The sequence below is a fragment of the Gopherus evgoodei genome, chromosome 7 (assembly GCF_007399415.2).
Source record: "Gopherus evgoodei ecotype Sinaloan lineage chromosome 7, rGopEvg1_v1.p, whole genome shotgun sequence".
Classification (NCBI taxonomy): Eukaryota; Metazoa; Chordata; order Testudines; family Testudinidae; genus Gopherus; species Gopherus evgoodei.
The window spans coordinates 93,568,039-93,595,615 of NC_044328.1; the positions used below are offsets into that span (position 1 = coordinate 93,568,039).

General features: G+C 43.6%; 1 protein-coding gene across 2 annotated transcripts; it reads right to left on the reverse strand.

Annotated features, from left to right (window-relative positions):
- Window positions 1-1,210: 1,210 nt before the first annotated feature.
- RAB43 (RAB43, member RAS oncogene family) lies at window positions 1,211-23,487 on the reverse strand. Of its 2 annotated transcripts, none has more exons than XM_030569649.1 (3): window positions 23,216-23,487; window positions 4,516-4,693; window positions 1,211-3,316 (listed from the first exon to the last, which is right to left on the reverse strand). In XM_030569649.1, the coding sequence occupies exons 1-3, from the start codon at window positions 23,432-23,434 to the stop codon at window positions 3,063-3,065; spliced, it is 651 nt and encodes a 216-aa protein (XP_030425509.1). In that variant the 5' UTR covers window positions 23,435-23,487; the 3' UTR covers window positions 1,211-3,062. The 2 variants fall into 2 exon arrangements, with proteins under 2 accessions (XP_030425509.1, XP_030425508.1); XM_030569648.1 differs by having other exon boundaries at window positions 4,516-4,699.
- Between the last annotated feature and the right edge of the window lie 4,090 nt (window positions 23,488-27,577).

Consider the following 27,577-nt stretch of genomic DNA (forward strand, 5'->3'; position numbering starts at 1 on the left):
GGTAGGACATGCAAATATGTATTATAGGGTGGTGGGAGTTTTTTAAGTGAGAAGACATAGCTGCTCTAAAACTAAAGGACTTTAGCTTTACAGGAAAATCCAAGAAGCTAAAGCATATCCTTCATTTGAAGGCCCAGTGAACGAACAACTGATACTGCATTTTATAATAACTTCTGACTGAAACAGACTAAGCTCTGCAGGTGGATTCTTAAACTTCAACACTGCAGTTGAAACACCAGGTGAACCAGAGCAAAGGATTAAGAAAAAAATAAAGTGCTTGATTTATTTCTATTTGGTTGCTAAACATAGGTCAGTATTAAAGAAACTCCCATGCTTTTATTCTTTAACATGTTGGGCTCAAATCTGCCTCCATTTATAGTGAGCGGCAAAACTTTTGATGACTGCAGTGGGAATAGGGTCCAGGTCCTTTCTGGCTCTTGATGAGATATATAGCTCATCCAGGCTTAGAATGCATTATCTAAGCTACAGAGGATCAGCTGTGATCTAAGTAGTTTCAATACTCTTGTTTTTACATGCACATGAATTTTTACCAGCATGGTTTTAAGTATGTAACTTGGCACCAGTCCTGCAAATAATGGGACTGTGGATTGATGTAAAGGTCCATGTGTGGGCACACCAAATTGTTGGATTTGGGCCTACATTATGATGACAAGACGCAAGGATTCTCTGGTTTAAGACTTGGTCAGCTTTTCTATTGTAAGCACTTCAGAAATGGACAGAATAACTCTACCCAGCCTATTCAGGCTGATCAATAAACAGAAGAGGATCTTAAATATATTTGCTATAGTACCTTTTCACTAGAAAAAAGATTTCAGGACTGCATTCTAGTTTTTAATCAGACCTCTTTTCTAGATTAATTTGAGTCTTACCCCTTCTTTGGGAACAGGGTAGGGGGCTTGCTATTTACTAATTGATACTAAGTTAATTGTCTGGAGTTTTGGAAAAACTCCATCTCCAGTGTTTAGTTTCCTCTAGACACTCCATGCCTCTTATCTTTGGATGTAGGAGACCCTGGAGTATCCTGGAAAACTCCCCTATTTAAAACCAAAACCCATATTTGTGCCTCACCCTGCATTTCCATATAAAATAGAAATGTGAAAACTGAACTAACTAAATGTTTTAAGGCCCCTTTATTCTTACAACTATAAAATCTGAAGTCAAGTTTATCTTAAATTACAAGCACACAGTCTACAAAACATACATAATTCTTTAATCAACTGCTTCAGTAGAAAATAGTTCAACATTTTCTGCAGGAAAATGATTTTTCTGATGAATCAACATTTAAAACAGGGTCCAGGATATTAGCCCTTTCCTAGTTTCTTCGCTTTCATGCTATGTGTGGAATGGCCATAAGCTGTATTCCTGGTAATAACAATAATCCAAATACACCCTTTTCTTTTAGGTTAAAACTTTCAAAAACAATGACTGATTTTGGGTACCTTCATTTTTTTTCTTCAGGTGCAGCAACCTGAAACACCCTAACGAGGCCTGATTTTTGAGGGTGGGTAATCAGCACTTCTGAAAATCAGGATCTTTTAAAATATCTAGAGTCAGGCACCCAAAATCACGATTCTGAAAACCTTGGCTTTAAACTGTAGATTTAACAAAAAATCCAGCTTCTGTTCCTTTTGTAAATCCCTGTTTGTAAGGTGCTTGAGAGAGTAAATCCAGGGATAGTTACTGGCGTCAGCACTTTCTAACAGCAGACACAACATAAGCTCCTAATAAAGAGCTACATCTTTAAGCTAACTACTTAGCTGGGTTATTAAATCAATTTAATTAATAATGCAGACTTTTGGTCAACAGTAAAAAGATTTTTCTTGCTGAAGATCTGCAAGAAATGAAAATCAACTGGCAACTTGTGATTGTGAGAGAGGGAATCAGAGATCTCAATATTTTCCTATAGCCAAGAAATCATGTTTCATACAATTCTCAGCTAATCTGAAGTTCACCATCCCATCAAATGCCCAGGCTGTAGTTAAAGAATAGGACAGTCACAGTCACTTGTGCAATGAAACCTCTGGCAACAAAAACTAATGCTAATCACACGTGATTGGAATTAACGTTCTATGTGACCAGGTAGGCATACTACAGCACTCCAAAGTCAGTCATGGCTAGCAAAGTCTGTTCAAGGTTTCTCCAGTTCTTATTTCCAGTGGTGCTGTTCTTGAGTTATGGAATGAAATGAATAAAGCTGAGGGTAAAAACTCCATGACACCAAGTTGGAAAAGGAACTATTCACTGTGCAAATAAGTAACAAAATAATCAAACCCTTCCTTCTCCAAAAGTGAATTTGAGTCAGTACATTTAATGTTTCTTAACTTGCTAAACAAGCAGGCAACCGGTATTGCTCAGGCTGATTTCACTATTTGAATGATGATTTTTTAAAAATCAGCATGACAGCCCACTTGGGCTTGTACCAACAGTATTTCGCAGTCCATGTGCCACATTTCACTTTCAAAGAGAGAGCTTCCATGGTGGTCCGGTGTCTTGGACAGGTGACTGCTGCTTGGTCCCGTGTTCAAAACATTCAAGCATTTTGATACTTGAAACACATTTGCCACAGTCACTGTCTAACCTGTCTGGTGTATGTGGACATTTGTGGAATGCTGAGAATTTAAAGATTCTATCAAGGTTGACTGACCTAAAAGCAAAAATAGTTACACCTTTGCCAGCTATCCCATACTGAAGGGTTTAGGACTTTAGGTATGTGGTGGTTTCTCGTCTAGTTACCTTCCCCTGCCCTCCAACAAACAGATCCACGCTGCTTCACTCAGATTCATAACTTACTGAGAAGGCTGCAGCAAAGAAAATAATGGGGGCAAATACAGAGTAAATGTCAAGGAAGGTTGAACTTTTAGGTCTAAACCTCAACAAAGTCCCTTTTTAAAAGTAAAAGACAAAATCTTGATTGCATTGGTGTCTAACATCTACAAAAATGCTGGTCTCTCAGGAGGAGGATACAGCTACTGTGCTACTCAGCCTTAGGGGGAGACATCCCTCTAAATTCCAGAAAAGTCAGGGATACCACCTAGCTTGTATCAGCAACCGCATGGCCCCCAGCCTTCTACTATATCTTTGCTGTCAAGTTTGATGCTGTCTGTGTTTTTCTCATTGAACATGGGGCCTCCATGCCTTATCATGAGCTCTGTTGCCATCTTCACAAAAGCTTCCTCCACATTGCTGGAGTCTTTCGCAGACGTTTCTATGGCACAGATGATATCGTAGTGTTCAGCCAGATTCTGAGCCTCTTCCAGCTGAACCTCTCGAAGGTCACTTAAGTCAGACTTGTTTCCTGGCAGAAAAAAGTGGAATTGTTTACAGATTAACTTTTTTATAATTACTGATGTCTGTGCAAATGTTCAGGAGGCGGTGTGAAGGAGAAAAGAGACAGTAGCAGGAACCATGGGAGTGGGGCAGCAGTTCAGCAGCAAGAGTCTTTGGTGAGGCAGGGAAAATGGGCTGGAGGTCAAAGCCACAACTGTTGCAGGGGCGGGGAATAGGGAACGGAAGGTAAAAGTGAGAGCGAGTACAAGCTGTTGGTCAGCCTGCAGGAGCTGGATGCAGAACTCTGACCCATGCCATTATATAAAATTAAACTGACATTCACTCTTTGGACTCTAAGACTACAATTTAGTCTTCTGGTGCTTATATAGTAGGCATGATGACACAGTCATTGCCCTTGAGAAATGAAATTACACATATGGACTGGCTTTTCAAAGATCAGGGGTGCAACTGTGTGACTAATATTCAACTTGCACATAGAATTGCGGTAACTGACCGTACAAAACAAATGCACAACGGTGCATGCATTTTCACCTCTGCCTGACTTTGAAATTCAGATCTTCAAGAACGACACCGAACAGTGGGGGAAGTCAGAGAACGCAAGCTCTAGCAGGGTTAATAAAAAGTGAAGAACAAAGAAAACCTCCTATCTAACATAATATGAACTCAATACATTTTAAACTTCCAGGAACTGTTTGGTGTGTCTGTACCTTGCCTAGCACAATGGGGTCCTGGGCCATGACTAGCGATGCCAGATGGTATGTAATACAAGTAATAAATAATAACACAATGTGGTGTAAATGGTATATGCTGGACTGAAGCCATGACTGAAGGAAGAGAAATACTGATTTAATTACCAATATACTCACCAGAAAGTAAAGTATTTAAAGGACAGAATAGTAGGCTGGCAGTCTCAAAACTAGCCCTTACAAGTCGGGACTAAACATGTATGCTGAGGCAGCAATGTCTAAACAGGAGAGTGGAACCCAGAAACCTCTGCGTTAGAACCTTGTCTCTGACAGTGGCTCCCCATAAACAAATAATTTAACTTTATTACGGCTGTTCTGACTTCTGTAAAAGGAGGATAAAACTCTTATCTGCCTCACAGAGGTGGTCTGAGTGGTTAGTGTTTGCACAGTGCTTTGATGCTGTATAGTTTTATTTTGAGTTCCTCACTCATCCAGAAAGGGATTAATTTTCCAAACTCACCAATCAGTAACTGTACTATGTTGGAACCAGCATACTTTCTCACATCCTCAATCCAGCGAGGAATGGACTGGAAAGAGCTTCTCTTGCTGATGTCATAGGCTAGGATTGCTCCATTGGCGCTTCGGTAGTAGCTCTGTGTGATGGTTCGGAATCTCTCCTGGCCTGCTGTGTCCCAGATCTGCAACTAAACAAAATAAAACATGCAGTGAGATACTGGCTATTTACACATAGGGAACTGGTCTTGCTTTTCAGGTTAAGTCCTTTCCTCCTGAATGAAATGTGGCTGGGTCAGGATTTAAACACACACTGAGCTCTGCTGATTAACAAGACAGGAGTTGGTTCAGTGACCTTGCAGAAAATCTATGCACAAATGTAGTGCTTTTTAAAATTTCTCTTAAAAATTTGTGTTTCTCAGCTGAGATGAGAATTATTTACTTGGTAGCATTTTCATACTTGGCTGCCTAAAGTTAGCACCAAAAGCCATAATTAGGCACTTATGCAAAAGTGACCTCATTTTTAGGGGTGCTAGTATTTCCAACTCCCTGTGAAGTCATAAGGAGCTCAGACTGTGTAGTACTTTGAAAAATCAGGCTAATTTTGCTTGGATATTTAAATATTTTACCTAAAAATCTTCCCTCTACACAACTAAGAAGATAAAGGGTGTCACAGAACTGAATGTCTGTCAGCCATCCTCTTCATTTAGGAGGCTGAACAGACATTATGCACAGGTAGTAATAGGCCTGTCTAAACTCTAATGCTCTTGCTTAAATCCAGTAACATAGGAACTGCCATCCTATATCAGATTGATGGTCCATTTAGACTAGTACACAGTGTCTGAGTCAGCATGGGCTGTGTCAGAAGAAAGTACAATAAAACTGATGGTGGACAGTACAGAATAACCTGTTTATGGAGAAAGTTTCTTCTTAAACCCTGTCACGTATTGGTTGTCTCACTTCCTGAAGCATGAGAATTTATCCCATACAGCTTTTGAATTTAAAGTAACTGTGAATATTCTCATTCACTATATAAATTTCTAATCCTTTTTTAATGTTATCAAGCTCAATATATAGTAGCAATGACTTGCACTGTATTTTCTTTTCAGTTTTAAATCTGTTGCCTTTCAATTTCATTGAATGTTTCCTTTTCCTTGTATTCTGAGAGGGCAAATGGGAGTGTCTAGTTTACTTTCTTTGTACTATTCACTGTATTATGTACCTCTAGCATGACTTCTCTTTTTTTTAATCCTCTCTCTAAGGTAAACAGTCTCAGTCTTTTCAATCTTCCCAGGCATTAAAGTCTTCCAGTTTCTGAGCCCTTCTATTTCTCTTAGATTCTTTTTGAGATGACATGACCAGAACATAACACAGAAATCCTAGTCGGGATATACCCTGGATCAGTATTGTTTTCCATCCCATTTCTTAAGCATCCTAACATTGTGGCTGCTTTTTTTTGACCACTGCTGCATACCTGATCAGAGGTTTTGTTTTTGCTGCCTAGGATGCCCTGGTCTTTTTCCTAGGTGGTAACAGTTTATTTAGAATCCAGTAATATATATATTAGTTAAAATTAATCCTTCCAATTAACAGGTTATTAGAAATCTTGGTTAGAGAGCATTTTTGGAGGAGTGGAGAAGAGCAGAAGCTATATTAGAACACAACCAGGATGGAGAAGAACTCCAGGCAACGGTTGTAAATGATCTGAAAATGATGGATGCTATGTATGTGAGGCAGTAACTGCAGAGTTGTAGGTTATGTAGGTAGTTAGTGACTTACTAAGTGTCCAGGGAGATTGAAGTGCTCTCTGACTGATTTTTGAACGTTATAATTCTTGATATCTGATTTGTGTCCATTTATTCAAAAGTGTAACATTCAAAAACCAGTCAGAGAACACCTCAATCTCCCTGGACACTCAATAACAGACTTAAAAGTGGCAATTCTTCAACAAAAAAACCTTCAAAAACAAGACTCTAATGAGAAACTGCAAGACTGGAATTAATTTGCAAACTGGACACCATCAAAATAGGCCTGAATAAAGACTGGGAAACTAATTTCCCCATACTAATTTCCCCCAACTGTTACTCACAACTTCTTGTCAACGGTGTTAAATGTGCCACCCCAATTACATTGCCCTCAATACCACTACAAAAGTGATTTTTCCTCCCTTGGTATTCTACTGTTGAGAATAGCCCACTTCCACTTTAATTGAATTGTCTTGTTAGCACTGACCCCCTACTTGGTAAGGCAACTCTAATCTTTTCATGTACTGTGTATATGTGCCTATCTACCGTATTTTCCACTCCATGCATCTGATAAAGTGAGTTTTAGCCCATGAAAGCTTATGCCCAGATAAATTTGTTAGTCTCTTAAGGTGCCACAAGTTCGCCTCATTGTTTTTGCTGATACAGACTAGCACGGCTACCACTCTGAAACCTCCCTAAATTGCGATGTTTCCTTCTAGAACAGGGGTGGGCAAACTTTTTGGCCTGAGGGCCACATCTGGGTATGGAAATTGTATGACAGGCCATAAATGCTCACAAAATTGAGGGCTGGGGTGCATGAGGGCTGCAGCTGGGGGTGTGGGCTCTGGGGTGAGCCTGGGGATGAGGAGTTGGGGATGCAGGAGGGTGCTCCAGGCTGGGACCGAGGGGTTCCGAGGGTGGGAGGGGGATCAGGGATGGAGTAGGGGGCTGGGGCACAGGAGGGGTCAGGGAGGCAGGCTCTGGACAGCGCTTACCTCAAGCAACTCCCAGAAACAGCAGCATGTCCCTCCTATGCGGAGGCGCGGCTAGGCAGCTCTGCGCGCTGCCCTGTGTGCAGGCGCTGGCCCTGCAGCTTCCATTGGCTCTGGTTCCTGGCCAATGGGAGGGGCAGGAGCAGCACTTGGGGTGGGGGCAGCGTATTGTGCCCCCTGGCTGCTCCTATACGTAGTAGCCAGAGGGGGAACATACCACTGCTTCTGGGAGCTGTGCAGAGTGGGGCAAGACCCCAACCTCACTCCCCAGCTGGAGCACTGGAGCGAAACAAGCCCCAGACCCTGCTTCCTGGCGGGAGCTCGAGGGCCGGATTAAAACATCTGAAGGGCTAGATGTGGCCCCCTGGCCGCAGTTTGCCCACCTCTGTTCTAGAACCTCTTGGTTTTACTTCCCTAAATCCCTCTACATTCCTATACAAGGACTTAGGTAGCCTCTTGCAGGACCCATACATTGCTGACTTTTTACCAATATTACAATTACTATAGGCTGTGCTGTGCATACGTGTGTGACTAATTTACCTTCCTTAGGATCTTGTATCTTGTCAGCTGTATGCTGAATGAGGAAGGCTATTATTTTGACCAGCACAACTCACCTCTTTTAGTTTAGAAAAAAAAAATATTAGGGAAAAATTCACCTTGAAAATTCTAAAAATCAAACAACTTCATTTTAAAAAGTTAAGATTGCTAAGTGGCAACACTGTTTTGTTTAGACAGCATCACTAGAAAACCCAAGCACTTCAAATCAAGGAAATTAATCGTTGATCCAAACCAAATGCAATTTTTTCCAATAGTCTCAAATACATACACTTCACAAAATCCTATTGAAAAAGAAACACGATGTACACATTAGTCAGCCTCAAATGCAAGTCATATTTATAATTTTATGAGGAACTGACTGTTACATATTCTCCTATTAAATTACATATGCAACATCATTGGCAAGAAACAGCAATTACAATTTCTTTACCGAAAATTCTACTCTTAATAATGACTGTTTTTAATTCAAAGCATCCTTGAAAAAAAATTTTAACACTAAAATCAAAATAAATACATAAAGGAACTATACAATCCAGAGATCAGTGTTAAGGATGTGACAGCATATTTTTATATTTCATAACAATGTTGTGTTCACACAGGCATTATAAGATATGAAGCTCTTAACTGTTTCCTTAAGTGCTTAGGTTTTGTAAATGATGTGATAAGAAAGTGCATGTCACTTAGCAACCTTAACTGTTGTTTAAACAATTTTTGTTTTTGTAATTACATTGGCAACAACTCACATTATGACAGTGAAATAGAGAGTTGGAGAATAAGGGTTCAATTCAACTGAATACATTGAGAAGTCCAAAACAGCTATATATTGAGAGACTGGCAGGACGTTTTAAAGCAATTATCACCAGGAGCAAGTGGGTACAGGGTAAAGGAGGGAGGATAAATAGTCACTGTTCTCAGGAAGTGTGATAGGATACTCTCATTGAACAACGCAGAGGAGATGCCTTTGCTGCTAGTCTTGTGATAGTAATTTTGCTACTGAATGCCTATTTATTACATGAGTTTGTTATTTTGGTCTGTTTTCTGCTTTGAGTTTTGTGGACACCACAGGCCTTAGCATTGGCTGGCACTGGGCTACAATGTGCTAAACAGAGTGTACTACTTTGATACACAACCACCTACATGTACAGGAGCTACTCCTATTGCAAAAATAACGAGCATACTGTACAAAAACTTAGCCTCACAAACAACAGAGATTTCTCTGGTTCTTTATTGCTGCATAAAGTTTAATGGTTTGAATGCTGAACAACTACTAGATAAACTGGGTAAAATACACATCCAATGCTGTGCATGTACATAGGTACGTTACTTTGAACTATCCCACAGTGATGCTAAAGCAGCAGCGAAAGAGACACTTTTAAAGATCAGTGGAGAACCTTCCCCCCTCAAACCCCTCTTTTTTCCCTTTCCTCCTTTAACATTTTGATAGCAGATGGATCAAAATGTAACAAAGAATTTACCAGCTGCAATTACAAACCACACAATCCAAAAGATGGCAGCACATCAGGTATCCCTCAGGGATCGATGTATTATCACCACTTAATATTACACAAGAAAACAGAATTGATTGTAAAGAAAGCCTGAGAATGGAAAAATACCATACCATCCACATATTTCAATTTGGATTTAGCAATTCCATATACATATTTAATGGAATCCATCAATAGTCTCTTGTTCTCTACAGCAAACTCTCTTCTAAGTAGTTATATCTAAAAATTCAGCAGTTCGTTGTTTTTAGCATAAATTCTTAGTTTTTTCAATACCCGTGTACTCATCAAATCTAAAGCTATTTTTATTTCTTACCAACACACACTGTGAAAATTCCCCTGCTAATATTCACTGTTCCTACCAGTTTCCATCTCCCAGTATGGTGAACTGGGTGCCTATTATAATATAAAAAACATTCAGAAGGGCTTGTTTTTACTTTTTTTGGTTGCAATCTTGCAAAACAGTAGATTATTTATCACAGGTGAGCTGGCAAGTAAAAAAAAAGTCAATGTTTAAAATGGCACCAGTCATGCACGGCAATACTGTAATGCAATGTCATACAGATGTCTTGTCACGACAGCCCTATACACTAAGGGCACATCTACACTGCAACTGGGAGGTGTAATTTCCAACTTGGGTACACGTGTGTGGTAGGTCTGATTGAGCAAGCATGCTAAAAATAGCAATGTGGCTGTGGTGGCACTGGCAGTGGCTTGGACTAGCCACGAGTATGTACTTGGGTACCTAGCCTGAACCTCTGTGGCCACACTGCTATTCTTAGCATGCTAACTTGATCAGAGCTAGCACATGTATTTCTCCCTGAGCTGCGAATTTCCCCTTCCAGCTGCAGTGTAGCTGTATCCTGAGTGTGCAGTGACATTTTTGCAACAACCATGTAGAACATTCCATTCTATATATGTTTTTATACCATGCTCATCACCACAGTATTGGAGTTCCTCCCAGTAATGCATTAAACAATGAGACTAAGGCCAGGTTTACACTAAAAAGTTAGGTTGATCTAGCTACATCGCTCAGGGGTATGAAAAATCCACACGTGTAAGCAGTGTACTTAGGCTGACTTAACCTCTGGCGTAGACAGTACTAGGTCACCAGAAGACTTCTTCATTTGATCTAGCTATCGCCTCTCAGGGAGGTGGCCTAGTTACAGTGACAGGAGAATCCCTCCTGTTGTTGTAGTGAGTGTCTACACGGAAGCGCTACAGCAGTGCAGCTGCAGTTAGAATCATAGGACTGGAAGGGACCTCGAGAGGTCATCTAGTCCAGTCCCCAGCACTCATGGCAGAACTAAGAATTATCTAGACTGGGGTGGGCAAACTTTTTGGCCCGAGGGCCACAGTTAGGTGGGGAAATTGCATGCAGAGCCATGAATGTAGGACTGGGGCAGCGGGCTGGGGTGCAGGTGGGAGTGCAGGGTGTGGAAGGGGATGCGGTGTGCAGGAAGGGGCCCAGGGCAGAGGGTTGGGGTACAGGAGAGGTGCGGGGTGTACAAGGGGGCTCAGGGCAGGGGGTTGGGGTGCAGGAGGGGGCTCAGGGCAGGGGGTTTGGGGTGCAGGAGGGGTTCGGGATGCGGACTCTGGCTTGGTGCCGCTTACCTGGAGTGGCTCCAGGGTGGCAGCGGCATACACCAGGGCCAGGGCAGGCTCCACCAAAGCTCCCATAGGCCGCAGTTCCCCGTTCCCGGCCAATGGGAGCTGCGGGGGGTGGTGCATGCAGGCAAGGACAGTGCACAGAGCCCTCTACCCCCCTTCTCCCAGGGGCCGCAGGGACGTGGTGCTGGACGCTTCCAGCAGCGGCGCAGGGCCTGCTGCACCAGAGGGGTGGCAATCCCACAGGCTGGATCTGGCCCACAGTTTGCCCACCCCTGATTTAGACCATTCCTGACAGGTGTTTGTCTAACCTGCTCTTAAAAATCTCCATTGATGGAGATTCCACAACCTCCCTAGGCAATTTATTAAAGCGCTTAATGACCCTGACAGTTAGGAAGTTTTTCCTAATGTCCAACCTAAACCTCCTTTGTTGCAATTTAAGCCTATTGCTTCTTGTCCTATCCTCTGAGGTTAAGAAGAATTCTTCTCCCTCCTTCTTGTAACAACCTTTTATGTACTTGAAAACTGTTATGTCCCCCTCTGTCTTTTCTTTTCCAGATTAAACAAACCCAATTTTTTAAATCTTCCCTCGTAGGTCATGTTTTCCAGACCTTTAATCATTTTTGTTGCTCTTCTCTGGACTTTCTCCAATTTGTCCACATCTTTCACCTAAAATATGGTGCCCAAAACTGGACAAAATACTCCAATTGAGACCTGATCAGTCCGAAGTATAGCGAAATAATTACTTCTCATGTCTACCTTACAACACTCCTGCTAATACGTCCCAGAATGATGTTCGCCTTTTTTTGCAACAGTGTTACACTGTTGCCTCATATTTAATTGTGGTCCACTATTACCCCAGATCCCTTTCTGTGGTACTCCTTCCTTGGCAGTGATTTCTTATTTTGTATGTGTGCAACGGATTGTTCTTTCCTAAATACTTTCCATTTGTCCTTATTGAGTTTTATCCTATTTACTTTAGACCATTTCTCCAGCTTGTCCAGATCATTCTGAATTTTAATCCTATCCTCCAAAGCATTTGCAACTCCTCCCAGCTTGGTTTTGTCTGCAAACTTTATAAGTGTACTACCTATGCCATTATCTAAATCACTGATGAAGATATGGAACAGAACTGTACCCAGAACTGATCCCTGTGAGACCTAACTCGTTATGCCCTTCCAGCATGTCTGAGAACCACTGATAACTACTCTCTGGGAACAGTTTTTCAGCCAATTTTGAACTCACCTCCATCTAAGCTGCATTTCTCTAGTTTGTTGTGTTGCTGTAGCAGTTTAAATGTAGACATAGCCTCACATCTGTTTGTCCTTTCCTCCTCTCCCCAAGGCAAAAAGTGTATTCAGGGGAGTGTTCTGTTTTGGATTTTATATACATTACAAACACATTGCTATATGTTTGTTAGAAAAGGCAAGGTCAAAGAAATGTGCCTTGCACTTAGAGAGAAAGATGGTGAGGTTTCTAATGATCCTTTGTTCGTTTGGGACGTAACTCCACACTCTTGAACCAGTGTCACATTCCGAGGAGTAATCCAAACTAGTGAGGGGTTGTGTCACCGCCTGCTCTGCAACTTTGAGTGCCTCACAATGCTTTGCTGCTTTAGCTCCCAACCTGAACCAGTCATAAATCGATGCAGGTAACACACTGAGTGGCTGTATACCTGCACCCTGCCAGCAACACTCCAGGCACACGCTGGTAACCACTTGCAGGGTGATCCCAACACACTTCCAGTCCTGGATTTTCCCAAAAACGTATGTTCTACTTTGTCCAGCTCTCTCCTAGACAGTTCAGATATAAGAAGTCTGTTACACGGGTATGGTGTCAATAAGGAACAGTTTGCTACTTTAACTGGAATTACCCAAACAGTTCAGTTAAATCAAACTTAATTCAGTATTGTGTGTAAGAATAAAACAAATGTATTTAACTACCAATCCTTATCATATGTTCCCAGCAACAGAGCTGACCAAATTCTCAGGTCAGAACCCCTCCTAAAGTCCAAAGCCTGGTTCTTTCATCTTCTTGGGGCAGGGGGCAGAGCACAAATACCCAGGAAGGGCGCTAGAGATTTTCGCGCCCTAGGCGCACGGCCATTTCGCCACCCCGCGCGCCGCTCCCGCGGCTCCAGTGGAGCTGCCACAGTCATTTCTGTGGAGGGTCCGTTGGTCCGCGGCTCCGGTGGAGCTGCTGCAGCTGTGCCTGCGGGAGGTCCACTGGAGCCGTGCGGGACCAGCGGACCATCCGCAGGCATGTCTGCGGCAGCTCCACCGAAGCCGCGGACTAACGGACCCTCCACAGTCACGACTGCGGCAGGTCCACCAGAGCCGCCTACTGCTCCCCCCGGCAAAATGCCGCCCCCTGAAAATCCTGGCGCCCTAGGCGATTGCCTAGTTCACCTCAATGGAAGCACCGGCCCTGCAAATACCGAGGGTGTTTCCCCTCTCACTTTTATACTCCAGTCACTTTTTGAAAAGCATTTTCCTGGGGGTTAGCCCTAGATAAAATTCCTTCCCACTGTGAGGACAGAGACATGGAGTCTCATGGTGAATGAGCTTCCATGTTGTATGTTAAAATGCAGATTGATCTGTTCCTGCCCCCTTTCATTGCCAAGAAATGACTACTTGAGTGGTGACTGCCAATCAACGTTGAATCCACTTGGCTTGAGTCATTAGCTTGTCTTTTGTCCTCGAGAAACAGGTTTAACCCCTCCCAAGACTTGTCTGGTAAATACATTTCAGTCATAATTTTATCTTATGTTCATAACTTTATATATAGTGTCACTGCACACATTTCACCATGATATTATTGACCAGTGAATTATTAGTTTTCAAATGATATCTCACGAGGCATATTTTGTACGAAGATTGTTACAATGCTGCATAGGGTATGGTTACATGGTGCACACATGATTACTGGTCACAACTAGCCTCCAAGAAAGTTCTGATTCAACTAACTGAAAATGGACAACGTTTACATAATCTTGTCATTGAAGAAAATGGTAAGTTTCTCATTGGCCATAACAATACAGGATTAGGTCAACATATGTCATGCAATGTTCATTTAGAAGAGAATTTTATTTGTGAAATCAGATAGCACAATGAATATTTTTCCAGTTGTCCAGGACAGAATTTTTAGCACTGAGAAATATGTTGCATAGCAAAGGTTTATGTTGAACAAACACACACAAAAAAAATGAAAATAAAGTTGTCTTGCCTCCCCTGCTCCCTATATAATTTACTAAGCACTGGCTTCCTTCCCACTCTGTATTCCTGTGATATCCCCACTCTGGCACTTTGAGTGCAGAAGGTAGGGGCCCACAAGGATTTTAAAAATTAATATTTGCTACTCCAGGCTTGTATTAAACTCCCAAGGTTACAGTTTTTCTCTGACCTTAGCTTGGTAAATGCTTCCACCACCCAAATGCAAAACACCCTTTGGAGCCCAGGAATATGCACTTGGGAATCCCTTTTTGTGGGGTACCCTCAAGCCCTTTTATTCCCCCTCTGGGGAAGAGCTGAGAAAGAAAACAAAGGAAATTAGCTGTTGCCACTAGTAATTCAGGGATTCTCAAACTGGGAGTTGGGACCCCTCAAGGGGTCGCAAGGTTATTACATGGGGGGTTGTGAGCTGTCAGCCTTCACCCCAAACCCTGCTTTGCCTCCATTTTTTATAATGGTGTTAAATATATAAAAAATTGTTCTTAATTTATAAAGGGGGGGGTCACACTCAGAGGCTTGCTATGTGAAAGGAAACACCAGTAAAAGAGTTTGAGAGCCACTGAGCTAATTAAACAACATGCACAAACCTCTTAGGACACCAAAAATCCAATCCTGTCCTTAAAAAAAAAAAAAAAAAAGGTAAATTTTATTAAAAACAAAAGAGAAAGAAAATACATCTGGAACTTAGGCTTTTGCTAGATTTTAAAAGAGCAATTTCAACAATTAAGCACCCAAAACAGCTTTCTTGGGAGTTCACCTTAAAGGTTACAAGCAAAGAAAAACATCTGAGGTGAGCACAGAGGAGTCCATTAGCCATAAGAAATAACAGAAATAAACCTAATCATGTCTTTCTAAACATTCCTGATCTACTTACACATTTGGGAGTTCCAAACAAGTAGTTCTAGGTATGATCTGATGATTTATTATCATACCTGGCTTAAAGCTTCTCATAGTATAACTGCTCCCTGTTCTCCTCTTTCCTGGAGTAAAAACAACAGTGCAAAGGGGAAGTTTTTTCCCATTTTAAAAAGCCTTCTCATTGGCTCTTTTGGTCAGGTGCCCACTCCCTTTCCTTCACCTGGGGGACTTTAAAAAACCCTTTACAGGTAAAGCAAGCAGTGAACAGCCACCAAGAGGGACTTTACAGCTAACTTGCTTGCTTGATGTCCATAAAAGGGAGCTTCCCTCCCGCCTTTATTTATCACAATTCCTAAAGAAGTTGGAGATAGTGGGGAGTGCGGGTTCACTTTGTTTGTGCAACAGCATCAGTGATATTCATCTCTAGGAAGTATTTAATTGTTTAGCACTACAAACACAGCAGGGGAGTTTGCATGTTATGAATCCTGCAGAGAGTAGAAACTTTCATATAATTTATTTGATAATGGATGCACAGGTTGCTTCCTCTACGGGATTCTAAGCCATCTTACCATGTTTAAGTCCTTTCATATCAAATGGCAAATAACAGTATAGATTTCAGTACACCAGCAAATTCCTGTATGTACTTGGAAAAAGCTTTACCAAAACAATTTTTGTAATTTAATCTGTTTGATCTTTCCCAACAAGAACAAAACCAAGGTTTGAACAGGCAAGACCTCCTTTTCACTAATACATTTCAATTCAAAATTCTATTAATATACAGAATGGCTCATCCTGTCATGTGACATTCTAAAAGAAAAAAGGTGCCAGGCTGAATTCCAGTTTGCTGGGAACATTGCACTCCTGTTTTCTTCAGTACCAGGGGTGTCAATTTCATTGATGAGAGCACCAAATTCTACCTTTGTTTATGGTCTGTGGGTTGGGATATAAAGAGATCCAGGGGAGAATATGGCCTATATAGAGATCTGCTTTGGTGGATCCCCACTGGCTTTTGTAGATCTCATTCTGAGATGATATCTCTTCCCCCTGCATTGTAATGGGAACCTAGGCATCTAACTTAGGGTCCGTGCAGGACACAACTATTTCTGTCCTTCGTTTCTCTTCCCTCCCTATCTCTGGGCTTGTCTACATCAGAAAGTTGCAGCGCTGGTGAGGGAGTTACAGCGCTGCAACTTAGGAGGTGTACACATCTGCAGGGCACCACCAGCGCTGCAACTCCCTGTTTGCAGCGCTGGCCGTACTCCCGTTTTGTCTCGGGTGTAGAGGATCCAGCGCTGGTGATCCAGCGCTGGTAATCAAGTATAGACACTTACCAGCGCTTTTCTTGACCTCCGTGGAATAAGCAGGTATCCCAGCATACCTGAGGAAGCCTCTGGTAATCAAGCTGGTCTCCTTCCCCAGCTTGCTCTCGCGTTCCCCGAACCCCGAGCAAGCAGGTCTCCTTCCCTGAGGTTTGCTGGGTGGTTCCGGGAACGCGAGAGCAAACCGCGGCAAAGCTGGTCTCCTTTCCCGGTTTGCTCTCGCGTTCCCCGAGCAAGCAGGTCTCCTTCCCTGCGGTTTGCAGGGTGGTTCGGGGAACGCGAGAGCAAACCGCGGCGAAGCTGGTCTCCTTTCCCAGTTTGCTCTCGCGTTCCCCGAGCAAGCAGGTCTCCTTCCCTGCGGTTTGCAGAGTGGTTCGGGGAACGCGAGAGCAAACCGCGGCGAAGCTGGTCTCCTTTCCCGGTTTGCTCTCGCGTTCCCCGAGCAAGCAGGTCTCCTTCCCTGCGGTTTGCAGAGTGGTTCGGGGAACGCGAGAGCAAACCACGGCGAAGCTGGTCTCCTTTCCCGGTTTGCTCTCGCGTTCCCCGAACAAGCAGGTCTCCTTCCCTGCGGTTTGCAGAGTGGTTCGGGGAATGCAAGAGCAAACCGCGGCGAAGCTGGTCTCCTTTCCCGGTTTGCTCTCTCGTTCCCCGAACCCCCGAGCAAGCAGGTCTCCTTCCCTGCGGTTTGCAGGGTGGTTCGGGGAACGCGAGAGCAAACCGGGAAAGGAGACCAGCTTCGCCGCGGTTTGCTCTCGCGTTCCCCGAACAAGCAGGTCTCCTTCCCTGCGGTTTGCAGAGTGGTTCGGGGAACGCGAGAGCAAACCGCGGCGAAGCTGGTCTCCTTTCCCGGTTTGCTCTCGCGTTCCCCGAACCCCCCTTGAAGCCGCCCAACAGCGCTGCAGTATGGCCACATCTAACACCACTTGCAGCGCTGGTTGCTGTAAGTGTGGCCACTCTGCAGCGCTGGCCCTATACAGCTGTACTAATACAGCTGTAACAACCAGCGCTGCAAAATTTTAGATGTAGACATGGCCTCTGTGTCTCATCTGTTCTTCCCTCTATTTCTTTTCGTGCTGCAACTCCCAAATCATAACCCCTGTGATCTTCAGCCCCTCCCACCATTCCAATTGATTAAATGACCAGTGATTAAATAGTTCATGTTGCCACTGATGTGTGAAGTCATTAGGCTTTAGAACTGACACTCCAGATTGGGGTGAGGAAAATTTAACACTTAAGTCACAGTATGATGAGGTTTACGGACCTCTTGCTGAGACTCAGGGAATGATGGAGCAGTACTGGTCCAAGATGACCCTGCTTCTCAGTAGCAGCAGAGCACACTCCAAATGTAAGACCTGCTCAAATGGGGACTTTGGCAAGGGAAGAGTGAAGAAGAGGTTGTCTGCAGGAAGGAAGCCAGTTTGTAGCTTCTGGGGCAGAGAACTTTACAGGGAAAGGCTCTTGACTGTAGGTAAGGCCTGACTGGGCAGCCAGGGGCCGCCTGACCCCTCTTTCTCTTGTCTTCTATCTCCCTGATAAGGGGGAATAAATGAACACTGAGAAGGGAGCTCAGAAGCTCCCACTGATTATCTGAATAGTTGAGACTGTCTGAGGCTGAGCAATCCTCTGCTGGGAGGGAAGAAGAGTGCTGTGACCACACCCCAAACAGAGGAGAAGAGAGAAAAGGGGAGGCAGGAAGTGGCCTGGGGAGGTTTGCCTGCAGTATTAGCTAGAGGGGACTGACAGGTGGTGGAGAGGGAGGGCCTGGGTCCCCTATCCTTCCCTCTGTCGTTTGTTTGACTGGGAGGACCCTGAGATCGCTGAGGGATGATAGATTTTCACTCAGCTGCAAGGCCCTTAGGCCTTGGCTACACTAGCGCTTTACAGCACTGCAACTTTCTCGCTCAGGGATGTGAAAAAACACACTCCTGAGTGCAGCAAGTTACAGCACTGCAAAGCGCCAGTGTAAACAGTGCCCCAGCACTGGGAGCACGGCTCCCAGCGCTGCAAGCTAATCCACACGGGGAGGTGGAGTACCTGCAGCGCTGGGAGAGCTCTCTCCCAGCACTGGCGCCGTGACCACACTCGCACTTCAAAGCACTGCCGTGGGAGCGCTCCCGTGGCAGCGCTTTGGAGTTTCAAGTGTAGCCAAGCCCTTAGATTGCTCAATAAAGCTATCCTAGGATTGTGGGGACTGTTGAACTGCATCCTGCCCACTAGGCATGCTGGTCCCTAAGTGAGGTCCACTACACACTGTTTCAGGCTGTCTGAAGTCAGGCAGATGTCACTGCACTAGTTGGTAGCATTTGGAAGACTGTCACTGCAGTCACAAGGGCTGAAACTTCCTTTTTTCTTTTTAAATGAAAGCTGAGAATTGAAATATATGCCCTGTGATCCACACAGAAGCATCATGTAGGCAGAATCCAGCCCATGGGCCTATGTTTGACATGTGTGAGCTCCACAATTGTGAGTACATTATGTAATACATACATAAACTGATGATGAAATAATCAATTAATTCTTAAATGAGACAAAGCCCAATAACCAAAATGTTGAAGATCTGAATTTTTTCAAAATATTTAGCAAACCAAGGAAACCCGTGAAATCACATCAAAAGGACTTGAAGGAAAATCATCATACTGACTCCAGTCCTTTAGACCTCATTGAGACAGTCTCCTTTAACTGTATCACAGTCTCATTTTCCCTATCTCATTGACACAATAGATTTTATCAGTTCTGTATTTTTTTTTTTTATTGTAAGCTCTTGGACACAGTCTGTGCCTCCTTTTACATTTGAAAAATGACTCCCACATTGTGGATACCATTGAAAGTAATGAATAATTTGAAAAAGCCTCAGCAGTCTATCATACCAAAGGAGCCTTTGTCATGGATCGATTCATACATTGTAACTCTGTGTTCTAAAAATCTGTAGCTATTTTGCAATTAAATATCAGCTATTTGATTATTTGACAGTGCCCTAAATTGGGTGATTAGGCAGAAATTTAAAAACTGTCAAATGAAGGACTGGGTAGCTCTGGAGAGACTACTCCTGATGGCTGGTTGATGGCTTTTTCAACATGTGAATTAATAAGTCCAGTACTCCGTAAAAAAGGATTCACATTACAAAAGCTAATTCCCTGGTTTAAAAAGAAAGCTTCTCTCTTTTCTGTTGCTTTAAGAAAGACAAATGGGGAACTGACTATACAAAGGAAAGAGTAATATTGACTACATACAAAGTGCTATCAAATGAACAAAGTAAGCAAATGGGGGGGGGTATTCACTAATCTTTCAGTTATTACAATCTTAATTGTTACTTTTAACAACAGTTGCTAAAGTTTTTAGAAGTGTGATTCATAAAGTGTTGTCCCTTTAAGTCAAGGACAATTGTCAGTCTCACAGACTAATGCCCTGATCTCTCATTCAAATCTTTGCAGACAGATTTCTGAAGATAGAGATCTAGAGGTGTGTAAAGGTCTGCCTGCACAGATACAACAACAGAATTGGGGCCTCTGCTGTTTAGCGTAAACTTATTTTATAAATGAAAGCTTCAGATACCCAACCTCAGAGCTTGTGTTGAATGGACAGTTACATGCAAATACACTTTGCCTGCTCATCTGAGGGCCGCTACATGTTCTGAACGATTACCCTGCTATTGCTTTAACTTTGGCATTGACTGTTTAAATGAGAAGATTAAGAGGTTCTATTTATGACACAGCAACTTAAGAAAATCCAACAGGTGTTTATACAGAACTTTAAAATGTGTATCAGCTGATATGTGCTTTTTCTCACAAACCAGTAGGTAAGTGTAGTTTTTAAAACGGCCAGGCTAACAACTAATCCCAAAGATTAATGTCAGATTTAATTCATGTTTTTTGTAAAGTTTCTGCCAAAATAAATCACTGTTAGGTAACCTAACGGAATTTCCACCTGTGTAAATATGTAAACATAAACAAAGGAAATGTTGCTACCATGCTAATAAGGACTTGTGGATTTGTATTTTGTTCTCTCTCAAAAGCTTTCCATTGCTCACTCAGAACAAACTACTGTTTTATTGATGGCAGTGTTACCATTTACTTCAATAGGGAGCAGTTAGACCAATGCTAAACACTCTTAAAATCCCACCATCTGTCCTCATGGGGTTTAATCTGGTTAGAGGGATACAGTTAGGTCTTGTATACTATACTTGTATACTACAACTTTTAACCATGCTGCACTGGGTTGCCTGGCACTGCTGTTGCTAGAAATCGGGCCTATGTTTTTCATCTTTAATAGAGCTGGTTGGAAAAAAAATCAGATGAAATGTTTAGCAGAGACTGGTTTTTGACTGTTAAGTTCCAGTTAGGCAGGTTTCCTATATATGCTGATCTTATATAGTCAGAGTAAGGAATCCTGCCATCATAAACTGCACTGAAACCAAGTTTGTTAACTATGTAAGGCCTATGAGCTTCATGATGTCCCATCTACCTCCAACTTGTAAGTGTCATTACAAAATGAAAATAAAATGCCTCCCTATTCTCAGCCTCCTGTACCATGCTGAACAAAGCTATTTAGATTAGATCCTCAAGAGCTGAACACCTCTAGGTAAATTTCGAATCCAGAGCTGGATCCAAATTTCACAATCAGTCACTATCTCAATAGGCCAAACAAAAGACCCATATCCAAACATTTTCAAGTTCGGGGCATGTTCTGATCTCTGCCTCCATCTCTAATTCAGACCAAAATGTAGTGCCAACTAAGGTATACCTACTAGCTGGATCTATTAGTACACCTTACTAAATAAATACTGTAGATTAATTTGCCTGCTTGTAATGCCTATCGGTGCTGAATTAGAGATTCTTTTTCTTTTTGTCAGTACTTCTGCAGTACCTAAGGGTCTGGTTTAGTCCCTGAGCTGGAGCTGCCCAATTCTCAGTTTCCCTAGCAGAGACACCTGGCACGAGAGACATATTTGTCACTGTGTGTGTGTCTGGTGTTTAAATTGAGCCAAGTTTCAGTCTTAGAGGCAAAAACCCCACTTCCTGTGCCTCCTAACTTGGTGAAAAGCAAGAAAGAGGAACTAATATAAGATTAAAAAAACGCAAAATGATACTTTTTGCAGGGTGACTTGAAACATGAACCGCTTACCCCAGCTGTTCAGACAGAACTGGAACCAGAAAGACAAAACACCTGCAAAGGAAGTAAATGACCTAAACTTTGAGCTGTCCATAGAAACCATACTCCTTACTGTAAGCTCATCAACCCTCTCCTCCCAATAACCTTGATCATTCTCTTCTGTCACCTTTTTCCTACTTGCTAGGATTGTTGCCCACTCTCCTCACCAAAGCTACTCTGATGGAAGCATTGATTAGAGGATCTGGCCCCCTACCCTGAAACACAGCTGCGAGACAGACTAAAATACAATTGTAATTACCATATTTATATAACTCTTTCATATTAAAGAGGCCCTGACTCTAGGCTGTGACCAAACTAAGCTCTGCTCAGCCCCTGGGGGAAAGGGAAGGAAATGAGCAAAGATGGCTGCCTACTACCTGGATTCTGGAGGTAACTGGATGACTGGGCTAGTCCACAGAATAAATTAAGCAGCCCCATAGGCTGTTCAGCATCAAAGAATAAACAGTTGGAGTGCAGTGTGCTTTCCCTATTCTGAATTGCCCCAAGAGATGATCTGCCACTTCTATGCCTTGGATACAATGGAGCTACTTTCCAGTGGGTAGCTATGCCAGTTTTGTGTGGCACCTGTATGCTCACAGAGCTGATATACACAGGATGAGCAGAGGCCAGAATTAAGGCCACCGAATCATTCTATTTTGTAAAAAGGATCCTCTAAGTGGCTTTGTATGTGGTTCTTTGTACACTGGGATCTCAATGTGACAAAGTGCTTAAAAAAAAAAATCTTAGTTTCAGATTAACTACCAGCCCTGCAACCTCAGTCTGGGATCTGAAATTCAAACTGTGTTCTTTCTAGCTTGTGCATTATCATCAATAACCTGAACCGACTGAGATTCTTTATTATACTCAGTTGTACCAGACCTGTCTTGACGATTCTGCAGTTAAACTTAACTGATACTGCTGAGGGGTGAGCAGAAATCAGTCCAGTTCACTGTGCCATAGTTGACTCCTAAGTGGTAAATGCAATAAAGATAAACTTATTTTTGTCACACACATAAGCAGTAGATCTTTAGAGTAAAATAAGGTTTCACTTCTGAACACAACAGCTCTTTTAACTGTCTGCATAAGCTTGCACAGGGATCCCAGCACAGAGCATTGAAATGCAGCCACCTCCGCAGGGAGCCCTAGCAGTTGTTTCATGGCAATGCTGTAGCTAAGTTTAGAAAAAGTATACAAATTGTTTGTAGGGATCTCACTGCAGAGGGAGAGCTGGAGTGAACAGGCATGGGGCAGTAATATGCCAGGGCTGTGGTATTTGCTGCCAGCCAGGATATCCTCTTCCTCTCCCCATCCTCCAATAACGGCGCTGGTTTCTCTGTCAGGGCAGCTCAGCGCTTACGTGACAGCCATCCTACAGGCTCCAGTGCTCTCTCCACCTCTGCTCAGGTGACCACACGGTACCACCAAACAAAGGCCACTCTATGAAATGCAGAATGATACTATTTTGACAGCTGTCTCCCTCCCTTCCCATGTTCTACTTATGGCAGAAACCCGCACCTCTGGGTGCCAGTCTTGGCTGGAAACCAGGCTGCTCGGATCACAGGCTGCTGGGTGCCTCTGGGCGGATATGGGTCCTGGCTTTTTAGGAACCACCTGAGGCGCATCACTTCGAACACAGGGCAGGGGTGGCCCCCTCCAGAGCTGTCACCTGTGCTCCCTGGACTCCCCCCGGGCCTCTGAGGCTCTCTCCCGCCTGCAGCCCCGCGGCTCCGGCTCTGCCCCGGCCCACCTTGACCCGCTTGCCCTGGATCTCCAGGCTCTTCATGGTGAAGTCCACGCCGATGGTGCTGCCCTGGCGCTCGGCGAAGGCCCCGGTTTTGAAGCGCTGCACCAGGCAGGTTTTGCCCACGCTGGCATCCCCGATCAGCACCAGCTTGAAGAGGAAATCGTAGCGCTCCTCCGGGTCCGGGCCGGGGCCTGCCGCCCCCAGCGTCGGGGGACTGGGCATGGCCTGGCCGGCTCGGCTCCTTCGCCCTCCGCAGCGCGGACCCGGGCTCTGCGCAGCGCTCGTCGCTCCGGGCCTCAGCGCCCGGCCGCCAGCGCCCGCCCAGCCGGGCCGGGCCTCGTCTCGGACCCGCCTCTGCGCCCGCCCTCCCTAGCATGGCCCGTCGGATGCAGCGGCTGAGCATGCTCGTCACCAGCGCCCTCCGCCCGCCCGCCGTGGGGGCCGAGGGAGCAGAGCCGGGGGGGCGCTGGCGGGCCCCGCGGAGAGGGGGCGGCTCTGGCCTTAGCCTGATGCCTGGCAGAAGGGGAGCAGCCGCCTGTTAGGGCCCTGACCCTGCCACCGGCTCCTCTGAGGTTGCCGGCTTCTAGGCGTAGTTTGGGATTTTAAAAGATAAGCCCACGTGCCCCTTAGCACACAGAGCAGAGGCATGAAACTGGGGGAGCTGCCCGCGCCAAGCATGTTTCTGATTTGTACTGTAGTACCCCAACATGGACCCAGACTCCATTGTGCCAGGCCTTGTGCAAACCCAGAAGGAGGAGAGCTGCCCCCTGGGAGTTTGCAGTCTGTCATCAAAGTTGCTCCATGGCCATCTGGTTACTACTGGCTTTTGAAAGTATGGGTCAGATTCTCTGCCGGTAACCTAAAGATGCTGCTGTGCCCGTTTACACCAGCAGACAACAGGGCCCTAGTTTTGTTGTTGAGTAATTCAAGTGGGACAGCAATGGCGAGAGTAGGAGGGAAAACACTAATAGTGTACCAATCTAGGATGCACATTTCTTTTCTCCTGAATATCATTCCCAAACATTAATAAATTACACCACACAGAGTATCTTTTTTTTTTACAGTATTCACAAGTGGGTCATAATTGGAATCATAGACATGTTCTAAAAAGATAGTTTCATCCCAAAAATTAAATTAGTATAACTTTAAAGCTAAACAGTAGCTCTTTCAGAAGGGAATAGTAATTCTTGATTATCAGATGATGCACCAGGCAAAAGTGCTCCCCCTTACCACAAGTGTAGAGAATAGGTGGAGAAAACTGTTTGTATGTGACAGATGACAGAGAAGTGTGTCAGAAATTGTGTCCCCAGATTATCATCAGCTCATGTCCAGAGGATGCAATTTCTGAGGGAAGCCAATGAAGTATGTCAGAGATTGTATTCCCTGGAATATAGCTGAGGATAAGATGGGGGGTGGCGCCCATCCTTAAGAAACTATATCACCTCAACCAGGAGCTGAGGAAATAGGAAAGCCAGATGCAATTTCTGACAGTGTTCCCTCTCAGAAATTGTATCCTCTAAACAGGACTGAGCAAGATACATTTCTGAGAAGGGTACAAAAACAGATGTATAACCAGATGCAAAATCGGATCGAGATGCTTGTTCTGACATTGCACCTGGCCTCTGCCCTTCCCAGCCCTGCCTTCCTGCCATTCTTGAGTACCCAACTCAGCAGCCCCCCTTGGTCTTTATATCACCCTTAACCATTTTTCTGCTCTATCTCCTTCACTGAGCCTCCAACCCAACACCCCTTCACCTTCTGGATTGTTGAAGGAAGAGTTTGGGAATAGCAATCTGCTCTCTCATTCCCATTCATCATTTGGTGGTGGCCTGCCCCACATCTTTACTGTTCAGGTCTGCACAGTCCCTCGAACGTTATGAAGAACAAAAAAATTTTGGTAAGGGACAATGCCCTTTTCATCTAGCATTGCAGGTCCAGGGAACAACTCCCTTCCCCCTCCAAGCATAGGCTCATCCTTTGTGGGAAAGTTCCTATTCTATATGAATAGACAGTCTCCTGCATTGTGGAAAAAAGTCCCTCATTAATTGAGGAGCTTCTAGGGGCCTAATGCTCAGCTGTCCCTCCCAGTCTACAACTCCGACCAAACATCCCTGCCACTTCCCCACCCAACATCCCTCCTTTTATCTCTCCCAGCCAATCCTCTCTTCCTGCTGCCAAATCCCACATATCAGCTACTCTCTCTGCCTAACAACCTTGTGCCATTTAACCAGATTTATGACCTTGGTGCTGGGCTCCTCAAGCACAAAGCTTTTCTTTCTCCTTCCCAAGTTTCAGGGATAGATTTCCAGATGGGCTGGTTTTATTCCTGCCTGCGTGGGGAATGGGTTACTCAGATTGTGGGGAAGAAACTGTGGAACCTGACTCACACTAAGATATCCTGTTTGCATCAAGGTGCTTCCAGTAAACATAAAGAAAAAGGTGAGTGGCAGTGTTAGATGACGCACTAGTTTGGGGAATTTCCCACAGCCATCATACATAATGTATTACAGTAGTGAATCAACTTCTTTCTCACTATGTTTATAGGCTAAGGTCCAAAAGCAAAATAAACAGTCCATTTTCATCCCATTCATTATGAGTAGTTCTTTATGTCGATAAAAAGCAAATTAAAGGATTTAAAGGGGATTCATTCTTAATAATGTTTAACAAGATCTACATAAACAATGGCCAAGTCCTGCAATGAGCTAGCTGTGTGTGAAAGAATCTGCCCTGTAGGATCCAGTCTAGTCTGGTTATTAAATATCCAAAGAGTGTACTGATAGTAGTATATATGATTCGGCAGGTGCAGTTACAGTATTATCTGTCAGCTTCATTTACAACATGTTGGATTAACATGCTGGCCATTGTTTGCATGGCTGCGAGTGGGGGTATAGCTTATTTCCAGGCTGACATAATATTCAGAGCTATGTGTTGTGCTGCCCAGACACATCTTTAAAAATGGCAACACTGTGTTGGGGTTAATTAAAAGGTAACAGTCTACAAGGCAGTTATTTGAGATCAATACATCTCTTTAGCATTCTGAAAATCTTTGCCTGTGTTTTTCTCTGCACACAGAGTATCTATAACCACAAAATATTGTTTTAATAGACATGCTTTTTTGTTTGAGAAATGTATGGCAGAAGTAATTGAGATGTGTTAATATCACGGAACATTGTTAGTGAAGAACTTTGACAATACCTGTCCTGAGAGTATCTTTTTTATTTGTATTTAGTGTGTGTCAAACTTCAGCCTCTGTTACATCCATTAAACTCCACTGAGAAGGCTCCATATCTGTAAATACAATTGGTAGAATTAAGAAGGTTGTAAGGTGAATGTGTTTAGTGGTGTTATCCAAGAGGGCACAGGGTGAGGTTTGTCCTCACCTAGTTGTGCCAGAGGAGGGAAGCTTTAATTTATGCCTGAGACAGAGGAGACTGACCAAGCAAGGCTGCCTTGGACTGGTACTGAATCTACACATTTCCTGGGTTTCCTAGTCACTACCCTTCTTAATGTGACTACTTTTTTTAGTGCGGGTTCCACCAGCTGACTCCAGACTCCCAGCAGAATGGAAGTTGTAAGCACCTTGTACTGTTATGACACCCCATCCCTTTCAAGGAAAATTTTCTGCTAGTGGGACCTGCAAATGTGGGTTAAAAAGCCAGTGTAACCCTAAAATATTGGCCAGCCAGGAAAAAAAATTGTTAATAAGGAAATAAAATATTGCTATAATGTACAGTGTCCAGTTAACTCATTTCCATTTTACACTGTACAGTTGAAATGATCAATGTCTGAGTCTAAACTACATTAGAGAAATAGATTTCTTAGGAAAGAATGTCACATAGTCTGCCAACTTAAAAAAAATGTTGTAGCTTGATTGGAAAATTAGATGTATTACTTCTATGCAAGTGGTTACAGAATTATGCATTTCATTAATCCTTATACTTACAGATCAGCACAAGACTCTGTAGCTTGCATTAAACTGTCACTGCTGCTGATCATCCATGAGCCTCTTGTTAATTCTAACAAAAATCCCCAACACTGCATAAAAATAAATATTTATATAATAAATAAAGTAATAAAATAACTTGAGTAATTCTGTATGTAGGATCTTTCATTAGCTCCACTGAGTCTTAATAATTGTAAAATAGAAATATTTTGAATGTTAAAAATCTCCATCTTTGTTTAGAAGCTGCCTTTGATTAATCCCCAGTCTCCACCATTGTTAGCAGTTACACCTTTTTCATGAAAACTGCAGGAAGAACAAACTCGACTTGATTCACTCCCAGTTTGCACCTTGCTACATCTGAACAGGGATTCCCCCCTGAAAGAAGGGCCAGTGTTGATACTTCTGCCATCCTCTGCCAGGTG

Coding starts and splice junctions, on each gene's coding strand:
- RAB43 (XM_030569648.1), bottom strand. CDS start 23,434: ATGCCCAGTCCCCCGACGCTGGGGGCGGCAGGCCCCGGCCCGGACCCG. Junction 4,700..23,215: donor TCCAGGGCAAGCGGGTCAAG/GTGGGCCGGGGC, acceptor TATTTTGTTTAG/TTGCAGATCTGGGACACAGC. Junction 3,317..4,515: donor CATAGTACAGTTACTGATTG/GTGAGTTTGGAA, acceptor TTTTTCTGCCAG/GAAACAAGTCTGACTTAAGT.